This window comes from Rhodnius prolixus, unplaced genomic scaffold (assembly GCF_049639745.1).
Source record: "Rhodnius prolixus isolate KJV_2025 unplaced genomic scaffold, Rpr scaffold_3, whole genome shotgun sequence".
NCBI classification, from domain to species: domain Eukaryota; kingdom Metazoa; phylum Arthropoda; class Insecta; order Hemiptera; family Reduviidae; genus Rhodnius; species Rhodnius prolixus.
In genome coordinates this window covers 13,569,780-13,582,418 of record NW_027411603.1, presented here as the reverse complement: position 1 = coordinate 13,582,418, position 12,639 = coordinate 13,569,780, and the positions used below count along the sequence as shown (strand labels likewise).

The 12,639-nt window shown below is 29.6% G+C and overlaps 2 protein-coding genes and 1 long non-coding RNA gene across 19 annotated transcripts; 2 read left to right on the top strand and 1 right to left on the bottom strand.

Annotated features, from left to right (window-relative positions):
* Positions 1-99: 99 nt before the first annotated feature.
* On the top strand, positions 100-2,213 carry LOC141453837 (proteasome subunit alpha type-2-like). Its single transcript, XM_074127511.1, has 4 exons — positions 100-490; positions 1,480-1,519; positions 1,617-1,716; positions 1,982-2,213. Exons 2-4 carry the CDS (start codon positions 1,517-1,519, stop codon positions 2,089-2,091), a joined length of 213 nt encoding a protein of 70 aa, XP_073983612.1. The 5' UTR covers positions 100-490; positions 1,480-1,516; the 3' UTR covers positions 2,092-2,213.
* A 156-nt stretch (positions 2,214-2,369) lies between these two features.
* On the bottom strand, positions 2,370-4,989 carry LOC141453840 (uncharacterized). The gene is made up of 4 exons (XR_012458243.1): positions 4,843-4,989; positions 4,279-4,400; positions 3,733-3,943; positions 2,370-3,256 (listed from the first exon to the last, which is right to left on the bottom strand). It is a non-coding gene; the product is annotated as an uncharacterized lncRNA (long non-coding RNA).
* Positions 4,990-5,032: 43 nt separating this feature from the next.
* Positions 5,033-12,549, top strand: LOC141453835 (uncharacterized). 17 transcript variants are annotated; one of them, XR_012458208.1, is made up of 13 exons: positions 5,033-5,347; positions 5,426-5,538; positions 5,896-6,108; positions 6,284-8,406; positions 8,479-8,610; positions 8,946-9,716; positions 10,127-10,272; positions 10,401-10,555; positions 10,656-10,829; positions 11,006-11,079; positions 11,318-11,436; positions 11,669-11,940; positions 12,248-12,549. XR_012458208.1 is itself a non-coding variant. In XM_074127505.1 (13 exons), exons 8-11 carry the CDS (start codon positions 10,237-10,239, stop codon positions 11,389-11,391), a joined length of 339 nt encoding a protein of 112 aa, XP_073983606.1. In that variant the 5' UTR covers positions 5,033-5,347; positions 5,426-5,538; positions 5,896-6,108; positions 6,284-6,395; positions 6,916-8,406; positions 8,479-8,610; positions 8,946-9,716; positions 10,127-10,236; the 3' UTR covers positions 11,392-11,436; positions 11,669-11,940; positions 12,248-12,549. The 17 variants fall into 17 exon arrangements, 12 of the variants coding, with proteins under 12 accessions (XP_073983606.1, XP_073983601.1, XP_073983603.1 ...); XR_012458207.1 differs by having other exon boundaries at positions 10,620-10,829; XM_074127505.1 differs by lacking the exon at positions 10,656-10,829 and having other exon boundaries at positions 6,284-6,395; positions 6,916-8,406.
* The last annotated feature ends 90 nt before the right edge of the window (positions 12,550-12,639 follow it).

The window sequence follows — 12,639 nt, the reverse complement described above, 5'->3', positions numbered from 1 at the left end:
TAAAATAGTAGATTAAATTGAATATTAACAGAGCCGAAGAAAACCGATAATAGCCGATTACATTCGGGTGAGATGCACATAGTTGAAACAGATTGTGGAAGGTAACAGGCGGCTAAGGCAGGATGGGTTCTGACCCATGTAAGATCTTTGTGTTAGTGACCGATTTTCTTGGAATTACCTCACACACACAAAGATTTTACATGGGTCAGAACCCAGCCTGCCTTAGCGGCCTGTTACCTTCCACAATCTGTTTCAACTGTAACTACCCGAATGTAGTCGGCTATTATCGATATTCTTCGGCTCGGGTAATATTTCACTTAACCTTCGGTTTTATTTTAGTAGTTTATTATATTGTTACGGTATTGTGTTGGACGTGATGGTGATTTTTGTTTGTTGCTTACATTGATAAAAGTGATTTCCATCATTAGTTTACTTCTGGATTATTAAACAAATTGGAAAAAAATTGATATAGTAACGCCATTCGTTTAAGGTACAACAAATTATTATTTAAAAAAATGTGTTTCCGAAAAAATTAATTTTAATTTACTTCTCAAATATACTTTGCTGGCAGCACCACAAAAATTTGTTCCATCTCTAACATACTTCCAAAAGCATGAAAAGTCGCCCATATATTCTTTTTTAAAAGCTGATCACTAAATGCTATTCAATAAAGCCCTTAGATCTTGGTCTAAGGCCACAATTTGAATGATTTATCACATTGTGCTCCATTTGAGGTGTATTTAAGTTGCTATAACGTTTTCTGCGGATAGTAATATTCTCATGATACTTTGCAGTTTTTTTTACTCCTTAATTTGTTTAATGTAAACCCTTTTCTTTGTAGGCAGTTTTGGTTTTGTCTGCTTCTGTTCAGCATTGCTATTTCAGCAATCGAACAGGTATTTTTTTAAGTGGATAAGAAGATCATAATCTCTAAACCGGCAATAACTCTTTATTGAATGAATTATTTTTTCAAGATTTCCCTACAATTTAGTTAACTGGTGTTGAACAATATTTCTATCGCTTTTCCTACATTTAAGTGGAATGTTGATTTTGAGTAAAGGAAATTCGGGAGTAAAAAAAAGTTTTGGCAGTTTTTTAAAACTTAGTTTTTTATTTAATAAAAAATACCAGTATATTAATTAATAGTAAAATATTCTTCACTTTTTTTTTTTTTAGACATCTACCAAACACTTTAGTTATACTCACTCAAATTATAGTTTTTGGTTACCAAAAAAAAAATGTAATAATTTTTGAAACAAAAGTTTAGGCAAAAGTGATTTATTAATTTTGATTATATTTGCTGGCATGTACATAGTTTTTTCTTCTAATTTGGTGGTATGTGCGGACAACTTTTCCAAATATCACCTCAAAATCTATTATCTATTAACGTTCGAAAACCAAAACCATCATTAGACCTTAAACTACATCTGCCTCAAGTCCTGCACCTGCCACAGGTCTAATTTTTTTTTCTTTTTTAAGAGTATGAGTGAATGAGAGAGAGGGAGATACCACCTACATGGTAATGTAACGGAATTGCAGTATTATAAAATTGCTTCATGTCTTCAATATCATGTAAGACGTTAACTCTCATAATTAAATGTTAAAGATTTTTTTAGACAGTGGAACTGGAAGATGCTGTACATTTAGCTAATCTAACAATAAAAGAAGGATTTGAAGATCAAATGACAGCCGATGATATAGAAGTTGGTGTTAAAGGTTAGCAGTAAAGCGAGATTTAGCTGGATCTGTTCAACTAATGCTAAATGTGGCTATTTTTATGCAATAGTACATTCAAAAAGCGTATTTAGTTAAAACATATTTCAATACTTAATGTTCTATAAAGTTTACCTGTTGAGAATCGTACGTCTCAAAATTCATTCATTCATTCACCAGTTAATTCAATTGTTTCGTTGCTTTCACGTTTTCATTATATTAAGGCTAAAATATTCAGCTAATCTGACACAGAATGATGGATTTGCAGATCAAATGGTCGCCGATATTATAGAAGTTGTCTGCAGTGAAGCGGGATTTAGAGTACTGGATCCGATCACAAAGAGACTACCTTCCAAACATTCCTTAAGAGAACTGTAATTCTGCCAGGAAAATATTTCATCTGTTAAAGTTTGTTGTTCAAAGGAGCTCTCTTATGTTATTCTTATTATTACAATATTCATTTTCTCTTTTTAATATAAGGATAAAAAATTTGGTATTACTTTCTTAAAAATTATATCCGACCTAAACCTAATCAAATTAAAAGATGCTAAGTGATCAGTTTGTGCCAGTAGTCGATTTTTTCAGTCATGGTAGATAAATCAAGTCGTACTTCGAATCTTAGGAAAAGGTAAGTTAAATTAATTATACAACAAACGTAAAAAACTGGTTTTCTATTTTAAAAACTGATTCCCTTATGCAGACATGCCGAAGTATATCTGAGGTATGAATTATTCTTTTAACTCCCCTTATAATACTTTATTAGGGCAGCATCTAATGAGAAAGTTAATGAAGTCTATAATTGGAACAAAACTCTAAAATTAAGGTTGTCTACATTTTATGTGTTACTATGTTTAACCATAATTTGTTAATTTGTTCACTTATGCATAGATAAAGTTAGCTAATTATAATTTAAATTTATAAAGAAAATAAAATTTCAAAAAATACATTTCATCTAGAAATAAAACATTAATTCTTAAAACACTGAAGAGTTACAAAATATAATTTTAAAAACATTTACAGAGCAACATGTAATTTATTAGATAACATATAAACACCACTATTGATATTGTGGTGAAATTGATCAGATATTCTACATTTAATAAAAACTGCAGTAGTATCAATGCCGATTTTTGTAATTAATAATTTCCTTAACTTTTCAAGAATTTATTTACAAGAGATCAATATAACTGGTTTGATTAAGAGTAGAACTATGTATGAACTATATCTTTTTAACATCGTATGAAATGCAATCGAATGGAAAAAGACAGCGTAGGGTACATAATTCATTACTTTTTACATCAATTCTATCGAATTTAAAGTGCACAGCCTATGTTGGCTCATCAGTCTTGACTTACCAATACTTGTCTTAGGAAACATTCCTACCCTAAGTAGCACATTACTCTAAACTTGGTATTTTAAGAGGAATTTCTAGCCCAAGAGCGATATTGCTTCCAGAGATTTTGAATTATTTGGAAATCCTTACAGTATACAAAGGAGCGATCCCATATCCACCTTTTCTTCACTAACTGAGGATGGAATCAGTCTAAAAGAAGAAAGCAAAAGTTTAATGTTTTTTAACGATATTCTTAAGGCAAGATAATAGAGAGAAAGAAAAGAAAAAAACTGTTTAACATTTCTTGAAAATTAGTAATTTTTTTTACAGAATATGTAAATACAATAATGGTTCTCATGAAGTAAAAAACGGCAATAAAGTCTAGCAAATGTGTTTATGTCACTATATTTTCTTTCTAAAAAGTAGGTTTTAAAATCTTTAGCCTACAAAACATTAGTAAGAACGTAAGTAAGTAATAATGTAAGTACATTAGTTAAGGGTAAAGAGTAAATGCCTCTCAACTAGTTCTGAATAAAATGAAATTTTACATAATGTTTTGAAAACCTAGAGAAGTTTATACATATAAGCTAAAGTTTAAATTAAAAAAATAAATTTCATCTAGAGGTTAAACATTATTAATTCTTAAAATACTGAAGAGTTAAAGATATAATTTAAAAAACATTTACCTTGACGTATAATTATTGTAATGTAGAACTGAATTTAAAATTGCAAAGATTTCTTAATATTTGTGCCTGTTTTATTTTGAATGCAACGAGAGATGAACATGTTACCCCTCAGTTTACATTTCTTGATTCGCTGTGGGTGAAGTACAAGAAGAAAGTATTTCCAAGATTATTTTCATTTTTTTTTTTGTTAAAGCATTTCAGGAATAAACACCTGCAATATTTATTCAATATGTTCATAAGTAAGGCCCTATTAGACTTAAGAAACAGCAAGGTAGTTAATATCTAATTCTAAACTTCTCCAAGTGATCGATTTTATCCCACAATCAGCTTTAATTTTGATCCGTACAATTTGTATCAATTGATAGTTACTATTACGTTTATCAGAGTTACTTGTTGGAGTCAAGTGCAACCCTCATAATAATGAAAACGTGAAGCTGACGGAGAAGTTCAATTAACTGATAAATGAATTTTATGATAAACGATTCCCAACAGTTAAACTGCACAGAAAAAGAAGTCAAATAATTTAAATAAATTTTAACTACATACGTTATTTGAATAAACACCCTGCACTGTCATAGCATAAGTTGTGGCCTATGTATTTTTTCACAGTATTGCTATTCCTTTTTTTTGCCTTCATATAAACAATAAACGATAATTTGGACGAAAACCTACAAATGATCGATAATTTTAATTTACATTTATTATTGCCTTGCAAAATTGTTAAAAAAAAATGCTTATCACTATAATCCATTTCAATATGGTACATTGTTATCTCCACCTTAAATTGTATTTAAAAAACTGAATTGTAATGATGTACTGTTTCTGTTATCCTCTAATGTTAACCACAGATAACTGAAACTCTCACAAAATATGCTAATGGAACGAGAAACTAACAAGAAAATAATTGGATTCCCAGGAACGGCTGTAATACTTCCCTAAAAATTGAACTAGAGAAATGTGTGTTAAAATCCAAAGATCCTTTAGGCGAAGCGGTTTTTGCTCTCTTATGTGCCCTACATCAACATGTCTGACTAATCAATAAAAAATAATAAAAATATTTTAATTATAATAAATAACATATTTTATAAGAAAATTGTACATTAACATAACTGTTATAATATGCACCAGATGAATTATCATGGAATAATGTTAATTTGCTATTATCCTACTTAATAGACAAAATAAAAAAATACACAAAAAATAATAAAATCATGGCCTAAACAAATTGCTACTGCACATTATACCATTCAAATATAGACTAAATAAAAAAATTAATGTTTTGATTTATGTTCCCAATAGTCGCCACTGGAGCGCTCTGCAAACTGGAAAAAGCTTAAACAACCTTAAAATATGGTCAAAATATCAAGTGATGTAATAGGATACAAACCTGCGCAGGAGCTCTTTTTTGTTTACATTCATTTTTTCCATTGATTTTATTTAAATATTTAACGTATATAATAAAAAAAATTATGCTGTGAATCACTAGAAGATATAAGCTGTGGAACATTAGAAGAAAACAGAATCAGAACATCAATATAATATATTTATAAATAGTTTTATAAACATAATATAAGGTGGAAGATAACAATGTATCATATTGGAGTGCATGATTGTGGTAAGATATTTTTTTTTTCAACTAATTTGGAAGGCAATAAGTGTAACAATCTTAATTAAAATTATCGACAATTTATAGGTATGGGTTCAGATTATCGTTTATTGGTTATAAGAAGCCAGAAAAATGGAATAGTAATATAAATTAAAATACTGAAATGATAAGCATGTCAAACTTATGCTATGGCAGTGCAGGTGTGTATTCAAATAACATATGTAGTTAAAATTTATTTAAATTATTTGACTTCTTTTTCTATGCAGTTTAACTGTTGGGAATCGTTTATCATAAAATTCATTGATCAGTTAATTGAACTTCTCCGTCAGCTTCACGTTTTCATTATTATGAGGGTTGCACTTGACTCCAACAAGTAACTCTCAATTGATAAACGTAAAAGTAACTAACAATTGATACAAATTGTACGGATCAAAATTAAAGCTGATTGTGGGATAAAACCGATCACTTGGAGAAGTGTAGAATTAGATATTCACTACCTTGCTGTTTCTTAAGTCTAATAGGGCCTTACTTATGAACATATTGAATAAATATTGCAGGTGTTTACTCCTGAAATGCTTTAACAAATAATCAAAAATAATAATGGAAATACTTTCTTCTGTACTTCACACAAAACGAATCAAGAAATGTAAAGTGAGGGGTAATGTGTTGCATTCAAAATAAAACAAAAATTAAGAAACCTTTAGAAATTAAGAAAATTTTAAATTCAGTTCTACATTAAAATAATTTTATGTTAAAGAATTATAATCAAGGTAAGGAAATATTGTGGTTACCACCAACTGTTTTCTTAGTAAAATAGGCATTATGTTTTTAATATATTTTAATCTGTGAATGTTTTCAAAATTTTGCTAGTAAGTTTAAAATTAGAGGTCATTAATTTTATTATTCTACGATGGTTTATTATTGTGACAACCAAACATTGTGCAGGTATCACGTATTGCTGTAATTTTCAAATTGGAACTAATAGTTATATTGTTGACAAATTTGGCTCTTAAAAGAAACATTCCTGCAACAAACACGGGTTTTACAAATATTAAAGGTATTATTATTTTGTTTAAAATAGAACTTACTTATTAAGCAAGATGGCATAAAAAACTGCTAGAAAAATCCTAGGATGTTGAAAAGTTGTGAAATTCTTGGTACTAGCTATAGAAAATCGTGATTTATGTTATGGCTGCAGTTTCTGGTGATTGGCCTTATCTGATGTCCTAATCTGATAATATATTCCGAGTATAATGCAACACAGTACTTACAAACTGAGAAGCAGGTATATTATTTTTTCAGTGGTGAATAGTAAGTTCTATTCCACGGATTTGTTCTTGATAGACGTGTAGATTGCATTGATGTATGTAACTGACGAATCCGCTGCTCTTCAAGAAACTTTAATTTTTTTTAGAGTGAGAGGGGAGTGAGCGGGATAGAGGGTAGAGAGAGTGAATGAGAAAGATACTATTTATGTAATCATGTAAGGAAATAGCAATTTTATTTGGGTGTATCATCATTACCATTACTATCTCCATTATTATAAAGTCGTTAACTCTCCTAATTGAATGTTACAGATCATTACTGACCAAGACATTGGTACTAGATAATGCTATGCATTCAACTAATCTAAATAATCTATGGAAGCATTTGCAGTTTCAATAGCAGCCGATAATTTAGTAGTTAGTGGCTGCGATGAAACAGATGTAGAGTACTAGATGCTAACGCGAAGAAACTACGCTGGGGAACATTTCTTAAGGGAACTGTTATAGTTAAATGTTTAAAAGTGTTCTCTTTTATATTATTCTTATTATTACAATATTCATTTTTCCTTGTTAATGTATGAATAAAAAATCTGAACCTATAATTGAGTGTGGTGAGATACCACACTAATTTCCCAAAGAGAGCTGCATTTCATTGAAAAATATGGAACGAAAGCCATATCTTTTCAGCTGATGAAACGTAGGCTCACTAATTATTTACTTAGTGAATTATTTTTTACTACGCACATTTTTATTTTCAAAATTAAAAGAAAAAAACAAACAAACATAAGAATAACGGTGTGCCTGGCAGCTAGTAAACGATGCAGTAAAACACTGTGCTTTACTTATCCTTTTAAATTCTTTCTACACCTTATAATTTCAAATAGTTTTTAATTAAATTATTGTCTCTAATAGATATATTTTATTCTTTTTAAGCAAACAAAAATGATAGAAAGTGGGCAGCTCTCTTTCTGACTTTTAGCCTTTAAATTAATTATATATCACAATATTGTATTTAAATAGCATTTTAAAAAGCCTATATTTAAAAAATGCAAATTATTTTGTTTTTATATGTTAAATATTTATATAAAATTAACAATAACGAAAAAAGTGAAATGTAAACAAAAAAGAGCTCCTACGCAGGTTTGTATCCTATTACATCACTTGATATTTTGACCCTGTTTTAATGTTGTTTTAGTTTTTTCAGTTTGCAGAGCGCTCCGTTGGCGACTATTGGAAACATAAATCAAAACAATAATTTTTTTATTGAGTCCATATTTGGATGGTATATTGGGCAAAAGCAGTTTTTTTAGGCCACGATTTTATTTCTGGTTAATTTTTTTATTATTATTTTAACTATTAAATTGGATAATAGCAAATTAATATTATTCCAGTTTAATTCATCAAGTGCATATTACGCTTTGAAAGCTGCTGCAATACATAATTATGTTAATGTAAATTTTCCTTGAATATAGTTAATGTAATATTTCTCTTATTATTTTTTAATGATTAGATAGACATGTTGATGTAGGGCATATAAGAGTGCAAAAAACCGCTTCGCCTAAAGGATCTTTGGATTTTAACACAAATTTCTCTAGTGTAATTTTATGGGGATGTATTACTGCCGTTCGTGGGATTTCAATTATTTTCTTGTTAGTTTCTCGATCCTTCAGCACATTTTGTGAGTTTCAGTTATCTGTGGTTAACATTAGAAGGTAACAGAATCAGTACATCAGTACAATTCAGTTTTTTAAATACAATTTAAGGAGGAGATAACAATGTACCATATTGAAATGGATTATAGTGGTAAGAATTTTTTTTTTTTTCTACTTTGCAAGGCAATAAATGTAAGAATTAAAATTATCGACATTTTTGTAGGTTTGGGTTCAAATTATCATTTATTGTTTATGTGAAGCCAGAAAAATGGAATAGCAATATACATTAAATACTGTGAAAAAATACATACGCCACAACTTATGCTATGGCAGTGCAGGTGTGTATTCAAATAACGTATGTAGTTAAAATTTATTTAAATTATTTGACTTCTTATTCTGTGCAGTTTAACTGTTGGGAATTGTTTATCATAAAATTCATTTATCAGTTAATTGAACTTCTCCGTCAGCTTCACGTTTTCATTATTATGAGGGTTGCACTTGACTCCAACAAGTAACTCTGATAAACGTAATAGTAACTATCAATTGATACAAATTGTACGGATCAAAATTAAAGCTGATTGTGGGATAAAATCGATCACTTGGAGAAGTTTAGAATTAGATATTAACTACCTTGCTGTTTCTTAAGTCTAATAGGGCCTTACTTATGAACATATTGAATAAATATTGCAGGTGTTTATTCCTGAAATGCTTTAACAAAAAAAAAAAATGAAAATAATCATGGAAATACTTTCTTCTGTACTTCACACAAATCGAATCAAGAAATATAAAGTGGGGGTTAATATGTTCATCTCTCGTTACATTCAAAATAAAACAGACACAAAAATTAAGAAACCTTAGCAATTTTAAATTCAGTTCCACATTAAAGTAATTATACGTCAAGGAATAATAATCAAGGTGAGGAAATATTACGGTTGCGACCAACTATTTTCTTAGTGAAATGTTTTTAATGTATTTTAATCTGTGAATGTTTTCAAAATTTTGCTTGTAAGATTAAAATTAGAGGTCATTCATTTGATAGTTTAGTATTGTGACAACCAAACATTGTGCGGGTATCACCTAGTGCAGTAATTTTAAAATTGGATCTAATAATTATATCGTTGACTTATTTGGCTCTTAAAAGAAACATTCCTGCAACTAACATGGGTTTTACAATTATTAAACGTAATATTATTTTGTATAAATGAGAACTTACTTATTAACTAACGTGGAGATAATATAAAATCACTTTAGGATGGTTTATAGTGGTAAGAAATTGATATATGTAATAATGAGTTTAATTTGTGAATTAATGTGAGAATTTGAAATAAAATGTTTCAGTAACTTTGTATGGGTGTGTCCTGATCATTCTTAATTGTTTAAACAAGCAAGAAAAATGCAGAGCAGTATCAATTAATTTATGGTAAAAATATACGTCTCAACGAGTAAAAAGAACGACCATATGTTAGTTGTGCAAGAGTACATTCATTATTATTATATATGTACAATACCATAGTAAAAATTATTTAAATCATTGAAGTTCTTTTAATATTCTTGAAGATCGTGTATCACTAAATTAATGAATCAGTTAATTAAAGTGCTTCATCTTTAAGATCTAATTATTTTAAGAGGTGCCACAAATTGCTAACAAGTTCAAATAAATGATATTATTGCTAATCAATTGAAACATTTAAAAAGAGGAGGTAAGAGGAGGAGGAGTAGGAGAAAAAGTAAGAGGGGTGAAATGGATTACTTAATTGGTATCTCAAGAAAAAGAAAAATCAGCCATCTCTCGGTGGAATTATTTTTTCAATGCCACTGAGAAAAAAGCCATTGGCTTTATATAACTTGTTTTATTTTGCTCAATTTTTTAGATAGCGAAATGAGACTGGTGAGAACTTCATTGCCTGATAAAAATGCAAAGAGGACTTGTGGGAAAATCCTGGGATATTACCAAATTGGGAAGATTGTCCTACGATTCTAGATGAAGTGTGACGTCTGTTTTCGCTGCGGATCCTTGGTAATGACTTCTTCTTCTAATCTGATAATATAGTCTTCTAACTGAAATCTAACAACTATTCTTAAACTGAGAAGGGTTTATTTATTTTTTATTCTAGACGTTTTCTTTCTTGATTATTGTGATTTCAGAGGAGATCTTTCTTTTGGTGTTTCTCTATTGATCAGGGGATGGATGATGGCAAACAATTATTAGTCCAGTGTGATGCATCTGTGGTTTATTATGCTTGGAAAACTACAGCAATCGGAATGAATAATATAATTAAGACAAATTTTCTTGAAATAAGGTTGGTTTTATAATAAAAATAATATTTTTTAATATTATAATTATTTTTGTTAATTTGCATGTAGTGTTTTGTATTCCACGTTATTTGGATGGACGCGTAGAAGGATTGGGTATAACATCGAAATTCGCTGCACTTAGTGGATCCATTGGATTTCAACAAAGTACATTTTATTAGAATGCTTTTGCTACTGAAAATAATTGTAAATTAATTATAACGAAGAACAATTTTCGTAAGATGGATTTAACAACAGATCATATTGATATAATTTATAGTGGTAAGAAATGTTTTTTATTTTTTAAAATAATTTGCCACACTATTTTGTAATTTTAATTGAAATTATCGATAATTTGGATGATATGCGTCCTGATTGTCGTTAATTGGTTAAAATGGGCAAGGAAAATGGCATAGCAATATGAATTAATAAAGTAAAGTAATCGCCTATTTTTTCAGGCGGGGCTTAACGTCCAACTACCAATTAGGGATATGGATTAATTTATTGAAGTATGGACAAGCCTCAAATAATGGTGGTTATTTTTATGCAAAAGTATATTCATATGAACTATATATGAGCATCTATGCATTTTCTGGATATTACATATTGAATAGGGATTGGGAGTAATTTTCAAAATGGAATCATAATATATAATCTAGGTTGTTGACATATCTGACATTCAGAAGCTCATGTAAAGAGCATCAAAATAACCCAGGAAAAAATATCGATTAAAAAAAAAATTATATTTCATGAGTATCCTTAATTTTCAGAATTATTCTCAGTTCATTCTTTTGGTGATCTCACTCTTGCGGATGGGATGATGGTCGATGAGGTGCAGATTTAGCTTGGAGTGCTACATCTCTGAAGAATTATATTAATTTTTTAAGAGGTTTGTTTTATTATTATTATTAGTTTTTTTCTGTATATTAGTAGGATAGATGTGGTTATGGAGTTGATGTAAAAGCCAAATGCGCTTTTAGTATTTTAACCCCAGTCCGATTCATCTGGCCACTCTATTTTTGTCAAGGGCAAAGCCCTCTCAATTTTTTTTTCCGGCGCATCGACTTCTACGAACTTTAGCGCCAGCCCTCTCAATTATTATTATTATTTATTTTTTTCAGAGCCACTGAGAAAGGAGCAGCTATAGGCTTTTTATACCGTGTTTTATTGTGCTATAATCGTTATTTTGTGTAAGGGTTCTACTTTACATCGAGACCAGAGAAGACTGCCAGAAAAATGTTGAAAAAATTGTAAAATTCTTGGTACCAGATATAGAAAATTGTGATTTATGTTTTGGCTGCCGTTACCGGTGATTGGCCTTATCTGATGTGCTAATCTGATAATATAATATTCTGACTATAAAGCAACGTCCTATTCACAAACGGAGAAGCAGGTATATTATTTTTCAGTGGTGAATAGTAAGTTCTATTCCATAGATTTTTTTTTAATAGAGGTGTATATTGCATTGATGCATGTAACTTCCAAATCCGCTGCTCTTCAAGAAACTTTAATTTTTTTTTTTTAATGAGAGAGGGTGTGAGTGAGCATGATAGAGGGTAGAGAGAATGAATGAGAAAGACAACATCTATGTAATCATGTAAGGGAATAGCAATTTTATTCGGGTGATTCTTATCACCATTACAATCACCATCTCCATTATTATAGATAAAGTCGTTGACTCTCCTAATTGAATGTTACAGATAATTAGTGACCAAGACATTCAACTAATCTAACACTGAAGGAAGCATTAACAGTTTCAATAGCAGCCGATAATTTAGAAGTTGGTGTCTCCGATGAAACAGATGTAGAGTTCTAGATGCTATAGCCATGAAACTACTCTGGGGAAACATTCCTTAAGGGAACTGTAATTCTGCCACGAAAACATCCATCCGTTAAAGTTTAATGTTCAAAAGTGTTCTTTTTTATATTATTCTTATTATTACAATAATCATTCACTTTTATTATTATATGAATAAAAATTGGGTATACTTTCAAAAAATTATATCCCGCCTAAACCTTATCAAATTAAAAAATTAGAAGGCGTAAAGTGTTCATTTTATGCCAGTTGTCATTTCATGGTAGATAAATTAAC

What these genes read in the sequence shown, in the direction of transcription:
- LOC141453837 (XM_074127511.1), top strand. An exon ending in TATAGAAGTTGGTGTTAAAG is followed by an intron (nt 1,717 to 1,981) that starts GTTAGCAGTAAA and finishes ATGGATTTGCAG; the next exon opens with ATCAAATGGTCGCCGATATT.
- LOC141453835 (XM_074127503.1), top strand. Translation starts at nt 10,237, where the DNA reads ATGAAGTGTGACGTCTGTTTTCGCTGCGGATCCTTG. An exon ending in GTTTTCGCTGCGGATCCTTG is followed by an intron (nt 10,273 to 10,400) that starts GTAATGACTTCT and finishes TTGTGATTTCAG; the next exon opens with AGGAGATCTTTCTTTTGGTG. An exon ending in TGGACAAGCCTCAAATAATG is followed by an intron (nt 11,080 to 11,317) that starts GTGGTTATTTTT and finishes CTTAATTTTCAG; the next exon opens with AATTATTCTCAGTTCATTCT.